This window comes from Macrobrachium nipponense, chromosome 20, assembly GCF_015104395.2.
Source record: "Macrobrachium nipponense isolate FS-2020 chromosome 20, ASM1510439v2, whole genome shotgun sequence".
In the NCBI taxonomy this organism is placed as follows: domain Eukaryota; kingdom Metazoa; phylum Arthropoda; class Malacostraca; order Decapoda; family Palaemonidae; genus Macrobrachium; species Macrobrachium nipponense.
In genome coordinates, this window is record NC_061089.1 from 1,230,251 (window position 1) to 1,249,649 (window position 19,399).

Below are 19,399 nucleotides of genomic sequence, written 5' to 3' on the forward strand. Positions count from 1 at the left end.
ACCTTGTGTATTTACATGAAATAAGGATGATCCATTTTATAAACAATTCTAGTGTCCATGATTCATTATAGATTTAATTCACTTACTTCTAAAAAAAAAAAGTAAACTACTAAATATATTATATTGTTTAAAGATTGGGAACTATATTACTTAATTTTTTTTTCCTGTGTTGTGTATCGAAGTGGATAAAAATGATCCATTTTATGAAGAACTTAGAGTTTCTATAATTAATTATAGAGCTAATGCACTTCATTTGAAAAAATAAAAAATAAGGAACTATTGGTATATATTTTACTAAAGATGTGGGAACTTTTGCTTTGAGTTCATTAGGTTTCTACACAAACAAAGATTATCCATTTTATAAATTAACTTGAGTTTTAAAGATTAATTATACATTTAATTAACTTGATTTAAAACAAAAAAGGGACTATTGATTTGTTTTGTTATAGATCTGGAACTACAGTATTGCTTAATTTTTTTTTTTTCAATATTTGAACTGATAAGTAAATTTCAAATAAAATAATGGTAATCTTTTTTTAAATTTATGGTTAATAAAATTTTTTTATTTAATATAATTGCATTTTCTAAATCACTATGGCAGACATTATTATGTACTAAAACTATATTCACTGAATTATCTGGTGTAAAAATTGTAGAGACAGTATCTGTAATTATGCGCGTAGCAGCCACAGTGGGAGAAATACAACTATTTTTTAGTTTACAATTGCGGCCATAATCTAAACCAACATGGCAGCCTTGAAATGTTGGAAAAAAATGGAAACCTGCATTTTTGGAATCCCCACATTCAAAAGAATTAGAAAAGCATATTTTTTTAACACAAGACTCCTCACTAGTATAATAGAAGCTACTTCACCAGATCCTGATACAACCGAAAGAGATGATAGAATTAAAAACTGAGGGGCTGCAAACCAGCGATGTCACTTGAAAGCTGGCAGAAATGAATTGAGCTCTCTTGCTGTGTTGGTTACCTATTGTTCGATAGTGGGAGGGCTGTCACCCACACTAAAACAATAGAAGTGCTGGCACAGCTTTAAATTTTTAGCTGCTGCACAGGTAGAAATAATAGCAATGTAATTACTTGGAAAATTACTTACATAAAACCTTAAATAACTTCAGTTGAGAGATCTAGGACTCCGCGTCTTCTTTCTACAGGAGGAAGATGAAAATGAGAAATGCAAAGAAGTGATCAACAAGAAGGATGAGGAGCAAGGAAAGCATTTGTGCTCCCACACCTTTAGTATAATACTGCCCAGTGATGATATGAGACTACCTAACAGATTTAATCTAACAATCAGTACAAGAACACTGCCAACAAGCAAAATCTGTTGGTCAAACAATGGTTAACATTGTATATATATCTGATAGGCTAGCTTAGCCTACTAGGGTGAAAGACTGAGTGGTGACATAACAGCCACCAATCCTGGAATGCGGCCACCTTCCTGAAAAAGTACATGAATTTGCTACCATGAGCATCAGTCAAGAGTTGTGGCACCCACCTTGGCAGCAAACCAAGACCTCTACGTTCCTCTCAAAGTGTTTTCTCCTAATTATGAAATAACAGAATAATTCAAGCACTTTTTCGAGAAGTGGCCGCCTTCCAAGAGAGGTGGCCACTATGTCACTGTTCGGTCATTTACCCTATTTTACAACTGCTAATTGAATACTGAACAGTTATTTTACTTTTACTTTGACATCTTTAGCTAAGTTTTAAGAAAGACCCAAGGCCAAATGGCAAGTGCTAAAGTCATTCAGTGCTGAAAGGGAAAGTGAAAAAGTTTTGTTACTTGCGCAAAGACCAGGAAAACCTCACAATTGCATGACAAAACAACTGTTAAGTGAGGGCAGATGTAATGGCCAGAGAAGTTAAGATGGAAGAAAGGGAACATAACGGAGGTAAGGTAAATGCAGCTTAGAAGTCCAATGCCGGAGTTATACTGCATAAAAACCCGAAGTAAAGCCTAGTGTGTCGTGAGGTACACTAACGGCACTACCACTCTAAAGCCTAGCGAACATACTTTAATGCAGCATAGCTAGTCCCCATATTGAAACAAACCTTTTTTCAACCAACATCTGTAATCACTATTACTTTGTTTTATCCATATACACGGCAGGGTAAAACTTCAGAAGCATGCTGCACTGGATATTAAAAAAAATAATCACCTACATGGAACAAACATGTGAAAAGCTATACTATACATATATAAAAAGTATAGACATTATATGAGATTGAACGAGGTAGAATTATATAAATGAGCTTTTTAAGTTTTTACCTCAAATTTTTCCTATGTCGGGAGAGATGCTTCCTCTACGGTAATGTTTACTTTTAATGAGCCGTGTAACTACCAAAATCCGCAGAGAAACTAGTACACTATGACGTCTTACACATTTGACCAATCAGTTTCATATTCTGAAACCTCAGAAACTTTGGCCAATGGCGCAGGTGTTCCGAAGCGACTACCAACCTTTATCACGGTGGACAGGTCTTATTCACTCGATATTTAAATGGTGAAACAAGAATATAATTACAACTCCAAGCATACCATTCAAAAGATTGAAGTTTCGTCAACAAAATGTGATATATGAAAGCCCCATACGAACTAAAATAATCATGTGACGCTCTTCGTAAAATATGTTTTTAAGGCAGTTTTGAAATCCAATATGGCGGCTACCGTGTGGATGTGCAGGTTCTGATCAGTGACGACAACCATCTTTCCCAGCACTCATTTGAACAATGTTAGCGTATATATGTAATGTTTACTGATCTTACTCAAGATTGCAGTTGTAATCAGCACAATAAAACAACATTTTGTTGCCTATATTACTGAAAGTATGAAACTTTTTATTCCCGGCGTCATGGTTTGAACTGAATTCATTTTTATTGTAATCGGTGGTTTTTATCCTTACTGCCATCACAACTGAAACTCCACAGTGCTTATTTGATTGTTATTATACAAATTTTGGTCTCAATTCACTCCACATTGCACTTTAAACAAGTTGCTGTTCCTGGTTCTTATGTGTGCGCGCCACAAACACAGTTAAGAGCAGCAGACGATGAAACTGCAAAGTTTTATTCCCTAAATTGTTTACTTTACTCGTTATTTAGTTCAACTTTACTTTGTTATTTAAAAATTTTAATTTAATTCATGTCTATTATCCCTTTTTTGCAACAAACAAATTACCCCGAAAAATTACAGATATTTCTAAAGTAGATACAATCCAATGTTTCTAACCTTTTCGTACATCTGGCTGCCGAAAACCATGGAGGAACGACTATGGATAAGTGGATTATATATATATATTTTTTTGCTTTTTTGTTTTTGCTAGCACTTTTCATTGATTTCAGTCTATATTAGTATTTTGAATTTCTTTAATAACTGTATATATAGATACCAGAAAAAATAAATAATCCTTTAAATGTTTTTGCATGCCTAAGAATGGCAAATCATCGTTGCCACATTAGTGGATGGCTTCACACATACGCCGATTCATTATTATAAACTGTTTCCATGAATTCTAGTTGTCATAGTAATGCAATAATGATAAAATTGCTTTAATATTTATGTATATATATACTTCCAATACATAGCCTAATTTCACCAATTTCAACGTTTTGTGTGTAGTCTTATACACAGCTTGGAGGGTCAACACATACCGAATGGCAACAGAGAGAGAGAGAGAGAGAGAGAGAGAGAGAGAGAGAGAGAGAGAGAGAGAGAGAGAGAGAGAGAGAGTGGAAGGCAAAGGAACGAAGAAGGAAAGGGGGGGGAGAGGGTAGTTGGAGCTTTTTACGCGTGTTCGTATCCATTTCTGCATAATGGAGTTTTTGTCTCTTGGTACAGGGACAAGTGTCGTTATTCTTTACGATTAGTGATTCACGATACCCTTATAAATTACGGCACTGGGTGTAATGCATTATAGCAAAATCTCGTTCTGATACGAGAGTTCGTTACAGAAATAGGTCTGATACGAGTGTATGAGTGTTTGTTACAGAAATAGGTATGGCCCAAAAACGTGCTTGCACTGTCGCTAAAACCCATAGTACGTATGCTGCTTAGTTGTCAATCAAGTTTTTTGTAATCAAGTATTTTTTACAAGCTAGCTATTGAATAAATTTGTATCCTTCTCAATCAAAACATATGCCCCCTCAATGCTAACTTTCCTCTTTTAACGACTTTCTGGTCATTGCAAATTCGGCCCTATAATTTCTTATGGTGCGAAAACAGAGGCCCAGGGACCGAAAACGATTGCGTCACACTAAGGCGATAATCCGGCAGTAAAACATCTTCATATATCCAAAAAGTAAATACTGTAATAAAGATATATATGCGTATTACAATTATAACAATTACATGAATAGCTGATAATCTGCATGAATAACTGGTAAACTGTTCTGCAAGAAAGTTGAGTAAAGCAATTAATTACAATAGGTACGAAAGCCAAGATGTCGTGACGTCATAATACAGGACTTAAACGAACGTTCTAATTCCAAAAAATAATTACTTAAATTTGAGTCAGAATCGAGTTACTTTTTCAATAACGAATATTTTCAAATTAATCATCATAAATATGTAAAATATTGATGTTTTACTATTTATTTAAAAAATTATCCAAGTGCACGCTTCGTCATCATCTTCTACCAAAACAGTTGTTTACTAACAAACAAGCTGGTTAGGAACCATGTTCCGATTGTTGTAATGAAAGTGCCCAAAGTCTGTGGGTGTAAGTGGTGTGCGGATTTATCGCAGGAAATGGGAAGTTTACTGACACAAGCGACTGCGTAAACATCGAGATGGCGTCAATCTTCTAAATATTTCGAGTTGTAAGTAAAAATGTTGAACGCGTTTTGGTGAGATTTGGACTGCCGTGTACACCCTTTTTACTACCCTCTGTTTAAATCTTAAAATTTGGCCTTAATTTCTAACTTTGGAGAAAATACTTACTTCGAAAGGAAAGTAGAGGTCTTTAGCTCCTTTTCTCACCAACAACTAGTCGCGACTGATGCCCATCTCCAGTGTCAGGACGCGTTATAATGTACTTTTTTTGGGGGTTGTACACATTGATCATACATGGTCCACCCCTGTACCATGCGGTTTTTTACCCTATATGTATAAGAGTGATAGTTTCTTGTTTGAAAAGTTTCCTCGTGTTTCTACGAATTCTGCAACACCAATCTGATGGTTTCTTGCCGTTTTTCGTCGTTAAACCTTAAAACACTGGTGTGGCATGCTTCTGAAGTATTAGGTACCCATGGCAATTATACCTACTTGCTTCTATCAACCTCACCCAAAAAAACCAGGTTAATAGGTATCCTACTGGTACAAGTCTTGATTACTTAGATTAACCACAAGTCTAGCCTAGGAACCTAATTCACATAGCCTACAGAGAAATAACAGTGGTAATAGGTAGTTGTTGGGAACGAACCGCAAAATATAGGTCATATGAGGCATACTTCAACAAACAGGCCTGGTTAGGAGCTCCTATGTTAGCTTAATCCATTGCACAATTTGCATTTCATCAACATGCAGTTAGGCTTCTTTATGATATGAGTGAATTCTTGCCTTAGTTGCTGTCTTCTTCAAGTTCTTCCTGCCCTAAACTGCTTAGCCTACTACTCGTACTCCTAGTCACCACCTAAAAACAGGACTAAATACACATCACAATAAAAACAAAACAAAAGGGAGGGGGGATACCTATCTGACAACAAAGAGCTCTCAAAGTTTCATGCACGATATTTAGGTATTTAGCTGTTAAGAACTCATGCATTCGTGTCGTATCGCGTGCGTGTAGCCTACCTTGGGTACCTAAACCTAGTATAGGTATATTTGAATAGGCCTGTAGACTTACTACCTATATAGCTATATGGGCTACTAGGTATATATACTACTATATATCTACATAAAGCACGGGGCACCACCAGAGCTGTTAACTAGGTTTACAGTATGCAATGACCAAGAGCAAAGTTATTAGCCTAGGTATAAGGGTAAAAAACCGCATTGTACAGGGGGTAGACCATGTACGACCAATTGTGTACAACCCCAAGAAAAGTACATTATAACGCGTCCTGACACCGGAGTAGAGGTTTCGTTTAGCTCCGTTTCTCACAAACAACAAGTCGCGTCTGAAGCCCATCTCCGATGTCAGGACGCGTTATAATGTACTTTTTTTGGGGTTGTACACATTGATCGTACATGGTCCACCCCTGTACCATGCGGTTTTTTACCTTAATATGAAGTAGTACTAGGTACTCACAGGAGAGGAGACAAGGGCCAGGCCAGCAGCGAAGAAGCGTTGGCTCTCTCTCCCCCACTGTTTACATGGTCATCGAAAACGACGTCTGCTACAAACTGACATAGCTTTTAAATCTTGTGCAGAGTGATTCTCAGTCTGTACGTTATAAAGTAGGCCAAAAAACCAAGCCTCAAAGACTTCGAAACTTGGTAAGGACTATTTAATTTTTGCCATGAGCTCGTTCGAGAAGAATGGCTGAAACAGCGAGCAGATTTACCTTTCAAGAAACCCGGTATGTGGTACCTCACACACTACTTATGAGTTGGGACTCGCACACCAACACTTGTGAAGTGTTTCAATCACTCACTGGAGCTGACTTCGGAAACCATTCATTCAACAAAAAATCAATTGGAGTTAACCAAAAATGTAACAGACATCAACACCGTTCTAGATTAAAATAAGCAGAAAAGTAATACACCAGCCAAGAGTAAAACAGAGTGAATTGGGTGACTATTATGACAGGAACGTACCTGCTTCGTAGTTCGAACGCAGTCAACACAGAAGATCAATACAGTCGGTATGTCGGACGACGCAACTCAACCCCAGTCCAGTTTCTACAGTGTTGTATCCAGTTCCTTTGCCAAATTTACACATTTCATCGATAAAAACATCAGGGTTATACAGGTTAGTGAGTCGATTTTGTTACATTTCCGACACAATGCCAAAGGGAACTGACACCCACCGCAGTAGGCAACCAGACGACCATGCACTTCGAAAATGTGTTTCTGTGATCCAGTGCCCACTGTTCTGAGAGTCAAATGGAACAGAGGTAATAGCGTTTGTTGTAGATTTTAGATTATTGCACGTCAGTTATTCTAATTTTCATTAGAAGACATTAAATGTAAAAATAAGTATATACGGGGGCAGAAAATATTTATTCTTGCCAATAACAACAATAGTTTTTCTTTTGGCCTCTGATGTTGCCATGACAACGTTGAAATGATCGATAAGCGGAGTGAACACCAGGCAAGTTCCGAACCCCCGTAATCTATGCTATGGGTGCCCACTGGTTGTTCGTCCCATCCGCCATGTTGTGGTTTTAATTTAGAAAGAAAATCAGGCCAATAATTATAACAGAAGATATTTACTTGCCGCGAGCAGTCGGGGGACGAAAGGGCTCATGTTTTTGTACTAAATTTAAATTGTGATAGCGTGATTGATTGATTTATGGTTACTGAAATTGCCGGCGGACATCTAGCTTATTGACGCCATATGAAATTGGAGATTAAAAAATAAATAAGTTTAAAAGGTGTTTCTTTATATATATATATATATATTATATATATAAAGGGATATAAAGATATATATATATAAGATTATATATATATATATATATATTATATATATTATATATATATAAAGATATATATATATATATCTATATATATATATATATATATATTATATATATATATATATATTGTGTGTGTGTAATTGTAATTGTAATATCCACAATGCCTTCTTAACTTCTCAGAATCTTTGTTCATTTTTGGATACGCTTGTCACTACAAAGCCTTGAGATCCAACTTCAAAGAAAATCAAGAGGGCATTATGGCTATTACAATTACATATGTATCTGATAAAAATGACCAGTAGAAGATTCTGGATATATACTTCAGCCTTCAGAGCAATAAAAACGATTGCTCACTTGACTACGATGTTAAGAATGGGTCTATTCCAGCTCTATTAAATATATCTGAAAATGACAGGTAGCTATATGTTGTATCTACGAGAGGGAATAAACTTTTATCCTTCTCGTGATCAGGTCGGCAAGGTGACCTCGTCGTGATTATGGCATCAAGGGTACGTTTCCCACTACCGGACATCATGATTTCTTCATATTTCTTGGGAGTTGGATCCCAAGGCTTTGTAGTGGTAAGCGTATCCAAAAAAAGAGCAAAGAATCTGAGAAGTTAAGAGGGCATTGTGGCTATTTCAATTACACATGTATCTGGTAAAAATGACCAGTAGATTCTACATTATAGAATTAATATATATATATATATATATATATATATATATATATATATATATATATATATATACACACACACACACACACACACACACATATATATATATATTATATATATATATATATATATATATATATATTTACATAATGTCTAATAAATAAATAATAATGTAGAATCTACTGGTAATTTTTACCAGGATCATGTATATATATATAGATATATATTATAATATATATATATATATATATATATATATAAGTCATATCACATTACCGTGATTCATATATATATATATATCGAGCTACAAATGTCTATTTTAATATCTAATTCGCTCTACCTCGGAATTAATATATTTTCATATATGTTTAACTAAAGGGGAATTTTTTTAGGCGATAAGAGATTTGCCGGCTGACAGGCCTCAGCCAGCAAATCTCTTATCGCCTAAAAAATTCCCCTTTGGTAAAACATATATGAAAATATATTAATTCTGAGGTAGAGCGAATTAGATATTAAAGGACATTTGTAGCTCATATATATATATATATATATATATTATATATATATATATATATATATATATATATATATATATATATATATATATATATTGCTACTTTCAAAATGCATATATCCCCTCTTTGACTGTATAAAATGTTATGTATAAGATTGTGCAACATTATTATGTAGAAAGAGAGAGATTTTCTTTGTCCGTTCAAAGCTAGAATTGTTTCAGTAACTTTTCATCTCCTCGAGATTAAGGGAACTCGAGTCTTCCTGTTGTTATCAAAACATGTCAGTCTTAATTATCGCTCAACCTCCGTTTCGATCGGGTATGTGTCTGTTAAGCAGAATCGTCTCATACTCGTATGTCTTTGATCAAAGCCACGTGCAGATTACACATTTCTTTGTAAAGTTGCGTCAGATTTTCGAAGCTTCTGGAAGAATTATTGCCCAAAACGTTTTGTGTCATCTCCCCTGTCCAGCTTCCGTAAGGGAGAAGTTTTTCATTCAGGCTTAGATACTCAAAGCAATCACATCTCTCTCTCTCTCTTTCTCCCTCTCTCTCCATCGCATAGCACTTTTGATTTTAAAGTAACATAATGAATTCGTACTTATTGAATGGTCACTCGTAATTTGTAAATTTCAGATTTGATATTTCTTAGAGTTTATTTAGTATTATTTAGTGTTTTTTTGTGGAATCTGAACAAACATTGTTGTTATAACGGCGCCTGGTTTTGTGAAAGTGTGAAACAAGCTGCAGTAAGAAAGAAAGAAATTGATATACCAAAAAGGTAAAGTGTGTTATATTTTTATTAGTTGCAACTAATAACTGATAGGGACAGTGGTTAGGTAAAAGCTAATAACTGATGGTTACTAAGGTTTGGTAAAAACTAATAACAGATGGTTACAGTGGTTTGAGAGAAACTATTTACATTTTTACACATTGCAAATTTTTGTGTTTTGTGTTTGTTTATTTTTTGTGCATTTCTTCATTTTCTTATTGAAGTGTGTGTTTTTATTTTATATTCTGTGTGATTAATACTTTTTGCCATTTTGGTATTGTCCACATTTTTCTGTATTTTCATTTGTATTCACAATTTAATTGACTTAGTTATTTTCATTAATTAATCATTGCACATTTAATTAAATTTAACACTTGTGAATGAATTTGCATTTACTTAGAATTCTTTTCAAGTTTTATTATTGTTTAGCTCTTGTGAATTAATTTCCAAATTTCAATTATTGCCTAACACTTTTGAATTTTGATTGAATTAATTTTCTTGAATTTTGTGATAAATTGATTTTGATTTAATTTTACTTAATTGATTCAAGAATTAAGTAAACTTTATTTTGTTTTCAAGTAACAGTAATTTTCCCTGATATTGTGAATTTCACTTATAAATTTTGAGTTTAATAATAATTTTTTGAATTTAAAATTTTTATAAGTGTTTTCATTTCTAACCAGTATATTTGCATATGATTATATTGATGTTAGGTAGAAACATAGAGTGGTAATTGATCTGTTTTCCTTCAATTAACTTGAAGTGACTTAGAACCAAGGAAGTACTTAGACTTCTGAAATCAGGGAAATACTTAGACTTTTTAAGTTGTCGATGGAATGATGCCCTTTGATTAATTTCATTACTTACAAGATTACCTCACACCTGTTTTGATGAACTTAGTCTGATTTTCTGCAATACTGGTAAGTTGTTAAGGGATCACTGTTGCCTTTAGAGTATTCAGTCGTTTAGTACCTGTGATGAGGGTTCAGGTGTCTGGCTTTTGTGAGGTAACAATTGATGAATGGTAAATGTAGTAACCAGATACTTGGCACTTCGTCACAAGTAATTAATGGTGCCCAGAGACCCGGGAAAGCAGATTTCATTATCACTCTAGTATATACTGGTGGTGTTAGGGATATATTTTGTTAGGAGAGTGACCATATAGTTTTGTTTTGCATTTATTGTATTGAATTGTAAGTTGATAACTTAGAGGAAAATGGCTCAGTTCAAGGTTCAGGAATTTTTAGCAGCCCCTTCCATCCAAGTTTTATCTGAAACCACTCTGACTAAGGCACAGTGGAACGCTTTAGCAGTGGCATGTGGTGGTTATGTGTCTACTAGTATGGTAAAGACACAAATAAGATGTATTGCTATGGAATCATTGATAGACTCTGGTAGAATTACTGATGAAGATGAGTTAGAATTGGCTCAAGAGTTGTTGAATGTAGCACTTGCTGATCTTATGAATAAGCAAGTAGAAAAGAAGGAGAAAAGTGATGCAGAGTTAGAGCTTAGATGCATTGAAGCAGAAGAGAATTTGATTAAGCTGAAAATGCAAGCTGAAAGAGAAAGAATAGACAGGGAAAAACAAGAAAGAAGAGAAAGAGAAGAAGAAAAAGCAGCAGAAGAGGAAAGAGAAAGGATAAAAGAGGAAAGAGAAATCGCAAGACATGAAAGGGAAATGGAATTGATAAGAGCTAGATCTACTTTACCTGTAACACCGTCTAACCCTAACCAAGGTAATCAAGACCCTGTATTTGATGTAGTAAGAGTACAGAAGTTAATCCCTAAGTTTACTGAAGAAGCTCCAGATGAGTTTTTTGATCACTTTGAGATGGCCAGAAGATAAATGGTCAGTTTTGCTACAAAGTGTCTTGATTGGTAAAGGGAGAAGTGCTTATCTAGCCTTAACAGCTGATCAGTGTAAAGACTACAAGGTACTTAAACACAGTGTGCTACAAGTTTACCAGATGACCCCAGAATACTACAACGAAAGATGCAGAAATTTAAGAAAAGATAAGAAGGGAACATTCTTAGATTATGCGTACAAAGTAAGAAGGTGTTTCAAACGTTGGTTAGAAGCTGCTAAAGTTAAAACTTTTGACGAGTTAGAAGAATTACTTGTTCTTGAACAGTATCTTAAGGGAATTCCTGAACATATAAGAGGCTATTTGAGAGAGAGAGAGGTGAAGAAACTTGACAAAGCTGCTACACTGAGTGAAGATTACAATATAATTAGTAGTAAACGTAATTACAATGTCAAGTACCAGAGTCAACAACGCCCAGGTTTTAAGTCTTATCCAAATAACAGGAACAAATTTAATGGGAAACCTACAAGTGATACTACCAAGAGTACACAAGGTAATACAACTCAGCAAGCTAATGTGAAATCCTCATCCAGTTTTTCAAGACAGTTACAGAAACCTAATGTTGTCTGTTTCAAGTGTGGAAGAGTAGGACACTACAGTCAAGAGTGTTACCGGAATCAACAGCAGTCAAAGCCAGTTTGTCAAGTTGTGAAAGGTGACCAGGTGAAACAAACTACGAAGAGCAGTGTGGGAAAGAATCAAACTCCAGAGAAGAATGAAACTAAACAAGCTGAATGTTTAGCAACCAATGGAAATGTTACCTCAAGCAGTGAGTGGCTTAGCAGTGTGGAGGTTTTTAAGCCATATATCTATGAGGGTATGCTGTCAACTCAAGAAGGAAGTATGTGGGTACCAGTCAAGATATTACGTGATACAGGGAGTAACCATAGTGTGGTAATACATGGTTCTCACCCTCAGTTGGAGAAGAGTCTCACAGGAGATTCAGTTGTTTTGAAGGGTATAGGAGGAGAGGAAGTAACTCCTATATGCCGCTTACACCTGTCATGTGAATTGGTGACAGGGAATGTTGATTTTGCTGTAAAGGACTCACTGGCTGTGGAAGGTGTACATGTTCTGTTGGGCAATGAAGTTGGTGGTGTGCCATTTATTCCTTGTCCTGTAGTGACAGACAAACCATTGAGGATTAGTCCTACAGTAGAGTTGGAGAAGAATAACCCCCACCTGTTTCCTAGTTGTGTAACTACCAGAAGTATGAAGAGGACTATGACTGCAAGTGAAGAAACTGAGGATTTACATACCCAAGAAGGATCGAGTGAAGGATCTTTGTGCTTAGAAGAATTATTCCAGGGAAGTGAAGTTTCCCATAGTGCTGACCAAGAAGAGATTTCCCATGAAGAAGACGACGACGATGAAGAAGAAGAACCTGATGTTCCTGAAGAGACTCCGAGTAGTCAAAGTGTTCCTGAAGACAGTAGTGAAACTACAGTAGCTGAGTTAGCAGATATTGAGAATCCAACCCCTAAAGTTGGTCAAGTGACAAGAGAGAAGCTAATGGACTTGCAGAAGAAGGATGCATTGTTAACTGATTTGTTCTTCAGAGTTGTTGATCAAGAAGAGATGCAATAAACTCCTACCTGTTACTATCTGAAGGAAGGTTTGCTGATGAGGAAGTATAGACCTACAGATATACCAGGAGATGCTGTATGGGGCGAATATCATCAAATTTTGATACCATATCTGTTGAGAAAGCAAGCGGTTGCAGTAGCCCATGAGTCTGGACATATGGGAATCAGGAAGACTGTGGAGAAGATCATGAAATATTTTTTCTGGCCTGGACTTCACAAAGATATTAGCAGGTTCTGTCGTGAGTGTCACACCTGCCATATAGCTGGAAAACCGAATGAAACCATTAAGAAAGCCCCCCTACAACCTATAGAAGTTAGAGGAGAACCCTTTAGCAAAGTGATTATAGATATAGTTGGACCGCTGCCGAAGACAAAGAAAGGAAATGAGTATTTGTTAACATAATGTGTCCTGTGACAAGATATCCAGAAGCAATCCCTGTTAGAAAAATATCTGCCAAGATAGTTGCTGAAAAACTTGTGGAGTTTTTCTCGAAGTTTGGTATACCAGAAATAGTACAAAGTGACAGAGGAACAAACTTTACTTCAAAGTTATTCCAGGATGTGATGAATTTGTTAGGAGTGAAACAACAGTTATCCACTGCCTATCATCCAGAGACTCAAGGTGCCTTGGAAAGGTTCCACCAAACATTGAAAAGTATGATGACAAAGTATTGTTCTGAGTCAGGAAGAGAATGGGATGTTGGTTTACCATTAATGTTGTTTGAAGTTAGGAGTGCTTATCAAGAAAGTATGGGATGTTCACCTAATGAAATTATTTTTAGAAGAGAAGTTAGAGGACCGCTGAAGATTCTTGCAGAAAATTGGGAAGAAAATCAAGAGGAAAGCCAAGGAGAGTATGTGAAGAACTTAAGGAAAAGGTTGAAAGAGATTAGAAAATTCTCTTTAGAAACTTGAAAATGAGTCAAGAGAAAATGAAAAGGAGATTTGATGCTAAGATTAAGCTAAGAAGTTTTAGTGTTGGTCAACAAGTGTTAGTGTTCTTACCTGTGAAGAGATTTCCCCTCACTAATAAATTTCAAGGTCCTTACAAGATAATTCAGAAGTTAAGTGATAGAACTTATGTGATTGAAGCACCAGAAAGAAGAAGAAGACAAAGGAAGATACATATGAACCTCTTGAAACCTTATTTCTCAGAAACTAAAACTGAAGCTGTGTCAGTAACCCAAACAACTTTACCTACAGAAGACGATGATGGCTACGAATTGGGAGCTGAAAGCAAGATGAATAATTCTTCAATTTTGGAAAATTTGGAGGATAAACTGAAACATCTTAGTGTTGAACAAGGTGAAGACTTAAGTGAAGTAATTAGAAGTTTCCCAGAAATTTTTACAGATGTGCCTAGGCGTACTGATCTGACTAAGCATGAAATCAAGATTCAAGAAGATGGAAAACCTTTCAAGCAAAGAGCCTATTGCTTATCACCTTATCATCGAGATGTTTTGAAGAAGGAAGTTGAGTATTTGCTGCAACATGGATTAGCAGAACCCAGTTCAAGTCACTTCAGTTCTCCATGTGTGTTAGTGAAGAAACCAGATGGTTCATTTAGGATGTGTACTGATTATAGGAAACTGAATTCTATCAGTGTGGCTGATAATTATCCTTTGCCTCTTATAGATCAGTTACTTGATAATATTGGGCAAGCCAAGTTTGTTTCCAAGATAGACTTGTTGAAAGGATATTATCAAATTCCCTTAGATGAGAATGCCAAGTTGCTGTCAGCTTTTATTACACCTTTTGGACTGTATCAGTATACTGTTCTGCCGTTTGGTCTGATGAATGCACCTGCAACATTTCAACGAGTGATGGATCAACTGCTAGGATCGATAGAAGGAGTAGGTGTATACCTAGATGACATCGTGATTTACTTTACAACGTGGAAAGAACATCTGAAGATTCTGAGGAAAGTTTTCAAGAAACTACAAGAAACAGGATTAACAGTCAACCTAGAGAAGAGTGAGTTTGGAAAGGCAACTGTGCAGTATCTTGGGTTTGAGGTTGGGAAAGGCCTTCTTGCTCCAGTAAATGCTAATGTAGAAGGTATCCGTAAGGCTACCCCACCTACTACCAGGAAACAGCTACAGAGATTTTTGTAGCTCCCTTGACAGACTTAACTAGTCCCAAAGCTAAGTTTGTTTGGACTCCAGAGTGTCAAGAATCCTTTGAGAAGGTAAAAGCCATTTCATCTTCAAGACCAGTACTTCAAGCTCCAGACTTCGACAAGAAATTTGTGATACAAGTTGATGCGTCGGACTGTGGCATTGGAGCTGTTCTACTTCAAGAAGATGAAAATAACATCTACCATCCTGTGTGCTTCATGTCTTCAAAATTGAAAAATCATCAGAAAGTGTACTCGACAATCGAGAAGGAAACTTTAGCCTTAATCACAGCATTGAAAAAATTTGAAGTGTATGTGAATAGATCTAGGAATGAAGAAATTTTAGTGTTGTCTGATCACAATCCACTATCATTTATCCAGAGAATGAAAAACCATAATCAAAGACTGACCAGGCGGTCTTTGTGCTTGCAACAGTATAACTTAAGAGTGCAACACATTAGTGGCAAAAACAATGTAGTTGCTAATTATTTATCTCGTTGCAAATCATTGGATTCAACACCGTGATAAAAAATCTTCTGGGGGGAGGTATATTATATATTGCTACTTTCAAAATGCATATATCCCCTCTTTGACTGTATAAAATGTTATGTATAAGATTGTGCAACATTTTTCAGATTCCTAGATAGCTTAGAGATAGGATGTTTAAATGAGTGTTCAGATTTCGCATAACATAATGTAAAAGAATATATAACGTAGAATGTAGAGAGAGATTTTCTTTGTCCGTTCAAAGCTAGAATTGTTTCAGTAACTTTTCATCTCCTCGAGATTAAGGGAATTCGAGTCTTCCTGTTATTATCAAAACATGTCAGTCTTAACCCCTTCACCACTGGCCTGTTGCATTGCCGATAACGCTTGCATACCGCATGAGACCCCCTGTCGACTGCGAGTATATCAGTCATCACTTGCTCCCACTAAATTTTATGTTATTCATATTTTTCCTTTATATTCTTATGTGAAAATATTGTGTATATATCAATGAATATTTTTTACCACATTGGCAAATATATATATATATATATATATATATATATATATATATATATATATATATATATATATATATATAATATATATATATATATATATATAATAAGGATATCGGAAAAGAGAGGAATATTTAGTGGAAAAAGTAATTGCAGAAATAGAAACACTTATAAAGTAGTAGAAATAGTAGTAAAGTAGTAGAAATAAAGTAGCTGAAAAAGTAGTAAAATATTAGTAAAACAGTAGTAGTAGTAATAGCAGTACTAGTTTTCTTACGGAAACAGTTAGTACTAGGGTTCATAAGGAAACAGCGTATACATCAATGAATGTTTATGGCAATTGGTAATGACAATAATAATAATAATAATAATAATAATAATAATAATAATAATAATAATAATATAATAATGATAATAATGCGATAATAATAATAATAATAATAATAATAATAATAATAATAATAATAATAATAATAATAATAATAATAATAATAATAATAATGATGATGATAAAATCAACAGTAATACCACTGCTACTACTGCTAGCATTAGTAAAAAAAATAATGATAATAATACAAATTACATGTAAGTGTAAAAAAAATGAAAGTAGTTTTCATAAACCAGTATGTATGTAACACCGAAAATATATCCTCTGCTGTGCTTGTGCTGGAGGGGTTGGTTATTACTGCCTCGAAGACCCAGCCCTTGGGGCCTCGAAATCTCGTTTTTTATGTGCATGAGAGTGCCAAGCTATAAAATGTTCCTTTGAACATAGTCCAGGCTCCCCAGGGCACCCAGGGCAGTGGTAAATAGTATCCTTCCTCTTCTTGAAGTCTCTGGTGCAGATGCGACATTTCTTCTGTTTCTTGGGTTGAAATCAAACCCAGGAATGTATGACGCTCATGTTAGGCATCTTCGTGGGTTTCTGTGACTTCTTCTCCTCTTCTGCTTCGAGGATGGCTGCCACCAGGACTATGGTGAAATACCAAACCCTTACTTACTTCGAGGATAAATGCCATGAAGTCCTTCTTATAGCATTTTTGGTTCTTGTAGGCCAAGTAGGAGTTCAGCAGTATCCGAAAGATAAAATGTATACCAAGTTTTTTGAACCAGGCAAGGGATTTCTTTCCAAAGGCATATGGTTCGAGCAGCTAGTCTGCCATATCAACGCTCCCCATCAGACTATTATATTTTTCAATATGGAGTGGCTTGTTATAAAAAACAGTTTTATCTCCGAAGTATGTTTTGCACCTCTCAACCATGCCAGCTGTATACAGTGTTGTCAATACATTGACCTCCTTTTTGTCCATATACTTGACAACGAGAGTGTTGCCCTTCCTTGCAAAAGTTGACTGATGTTTGATTGGAGATTTTTCAAATTTCCATAAAGTTTTCTTAGCGGGGTCCCCTGCCACTCGTACAACTCCATAAGTGATGTGTCCCTGGTGAGTAAGTAATTACCAAGGCGATAACTGGTATACCAATTATCCGTAACTACATGACGTCCCCTGTCAAGCAAATTCCTCATTAGATGAACTACGATAATCTGAGTGTCTGCAGGAGTGGCTGTAGGAGTCTTCTCCGGGCCGAAAGAAGGTGCTGCAAGAAGATGTGACGTTGATGGTCCCTTCCATGGTCGTTTTAGAAGGTTCGGCATCTTGAAGGGCGCTGTGGAGAGTACTTGGAGGGAACTGCCGGTCTCGGGAGACGGAAACAACAGCTGACCTGAGGGTTATTGTTGTTATTGTATTAAAGCAAACACTTCTTGTTGGCACGGGCCTTTCCCTTGGTGTCGACCTGACCTTTTATTACGTCGCCCTAGTGGGCGGAGCTTAGAGCCCGGACGACCCGTCACCGTACGTCTACAATTTTACGTATGTTTTACGTTACATTTACGGTTTACTGATGTAAGCTGTTGCCAACTACCAATTTCCGCTCATGCGTGGCCGTGCTTGCGTTGATACATGAATGTGTGACTTAGCATAAAACTATTTCTATTCAGAGGAAAAATTTCCTTTAAGACCTATAAAACTGCATTCAGTTCTGCTGTCAAAACAGATGCAGCAGATGATCATCTCCCGCTTCTTTCTACATCAGGAAAGACCATTCCAAAGCCGATGCTAGCACCTGACTTTGAGCCAACTGAGAAAATTGCAACAGGTTTATTTTGGGAGGAATGGTCTAAAAAATATTGATCTCATTGCCTCATTGTGCACTTGTGCTTTCATAAAATCAAAATATCTACAACATTTTATATCGGGGAAAGTTCCAGGGAAAGCTAAATAAATATCATGGAGAATAAATAATTCATAAAGTCAGCTATTGTGTAACTTAAGAAATCGCAATGCCAAGCACATAAAAATTAGAGTAAAATTAGATTATTGCTTCATAGGTCAGTAACTTTTAACGTTAACAATGGTGACTTAGGTCTCAAGTTTGTTGATAACTCTTCTCAATCACTATCATGAAGCAGCAGTCCATGAACTGTAACAGTCTCACACAGTATAAACTTATAAAGATTTGCTCAAGAAAGTCAATAAACTTATGACGAACTTGAACAGTTTTTAAATTTGGAGTGAAACTAGGTGTTACCAGGCAAGATATATGCAATGCACTCAGCGAGGCTGGAGCCGCTAAAAGTGCCATTCAGGCCCGGGTATCACAACTTGCTCAGATCTATCAACCTTCTCAGGGTAAACTTAAAGAAATTCGATTGCCAACCTTCCAACCAATACAGGAGAATTTAGCGAATGTAAAACCTTTAGACAACTGTTTAACGCATAGGTACACAATCATTTAGAACTAAACCCGACCTAAAGGTTCACACACAGGAAAACTACGAAGTAGCTATCCAATTGCTAGATAAGCTCTATGGCAATGTGCAACAGACAGCTAACTTTGTTAGCATGGCTGTTGCTAGTGTGAGTTAGTTTCGATGTTAGAGGAAAGTAAATGTGCAGTGGCAGGGCAATAGAAAGTTTAAATTTTTTTATGAAGTTGTAGTCGTGTCTTGAGAACTGCACATCCCAAGCCTATAGCATCCAGGCTGTATCACTTTCATTATACATTTATATATATATATATATATATATATATATATATATATATATATATATATATATATATATTGTTCTAAATTATGAACATCCCCAAGTCAAAATAACATAACATTAATTGAAAATCAGTAGCCACTATGATTCTTCCATTACTTCTATGAAAGATCTCTGATTCAAAGCTTTAAAAACCAGCCATTTGCT

The 19,399-nt window shown here is 35.8% G+C and overlaps 1 protein-coding gene and 1 long non-coding RNA gene across 4 annotated transcripts in view; one reads left to right on the forward strand and one right to left on the reverse strand.

The window, feature by feature from the left end:
* LOC135221522 (uncharacterized) overlaps positions 1-6,919 on the reverse strand; it is a 106,932-nt gene extending 100,013 nt beyond the window's left edge. Inside the window, exon 1 of the long non-coding RNA XR_010316003.1 lies at positions 6,780-6,919. This is a non-coding gene — a long non-coding RNA (uncharacterized LOC135221522). The remainder of the gene's footprint in view (positions 1-6,779) is intronic.
* The window catches only part of LOC135221494 (uncharacterized), an 83,911-nt gene continuing 71,317 nt past the window's right edge, over positions 6,806-19,399 (forward strand). For all 3 annotated transcript variants that reach the window (XM_064259235.1, XM_064259239.1, XM_064259245.1), the window contains exon 1: positions 6,806-6,933. In XM_064259235.1, the coding sequence (XP_064115305.1) occupies positions 6,829-6,933 (105 nt within the window). In that variant the 5' untranslated portion in view covers positions 6,806-6,828. The remainder of the gene's footprint in view (positions 6,934-19,399) is intronic.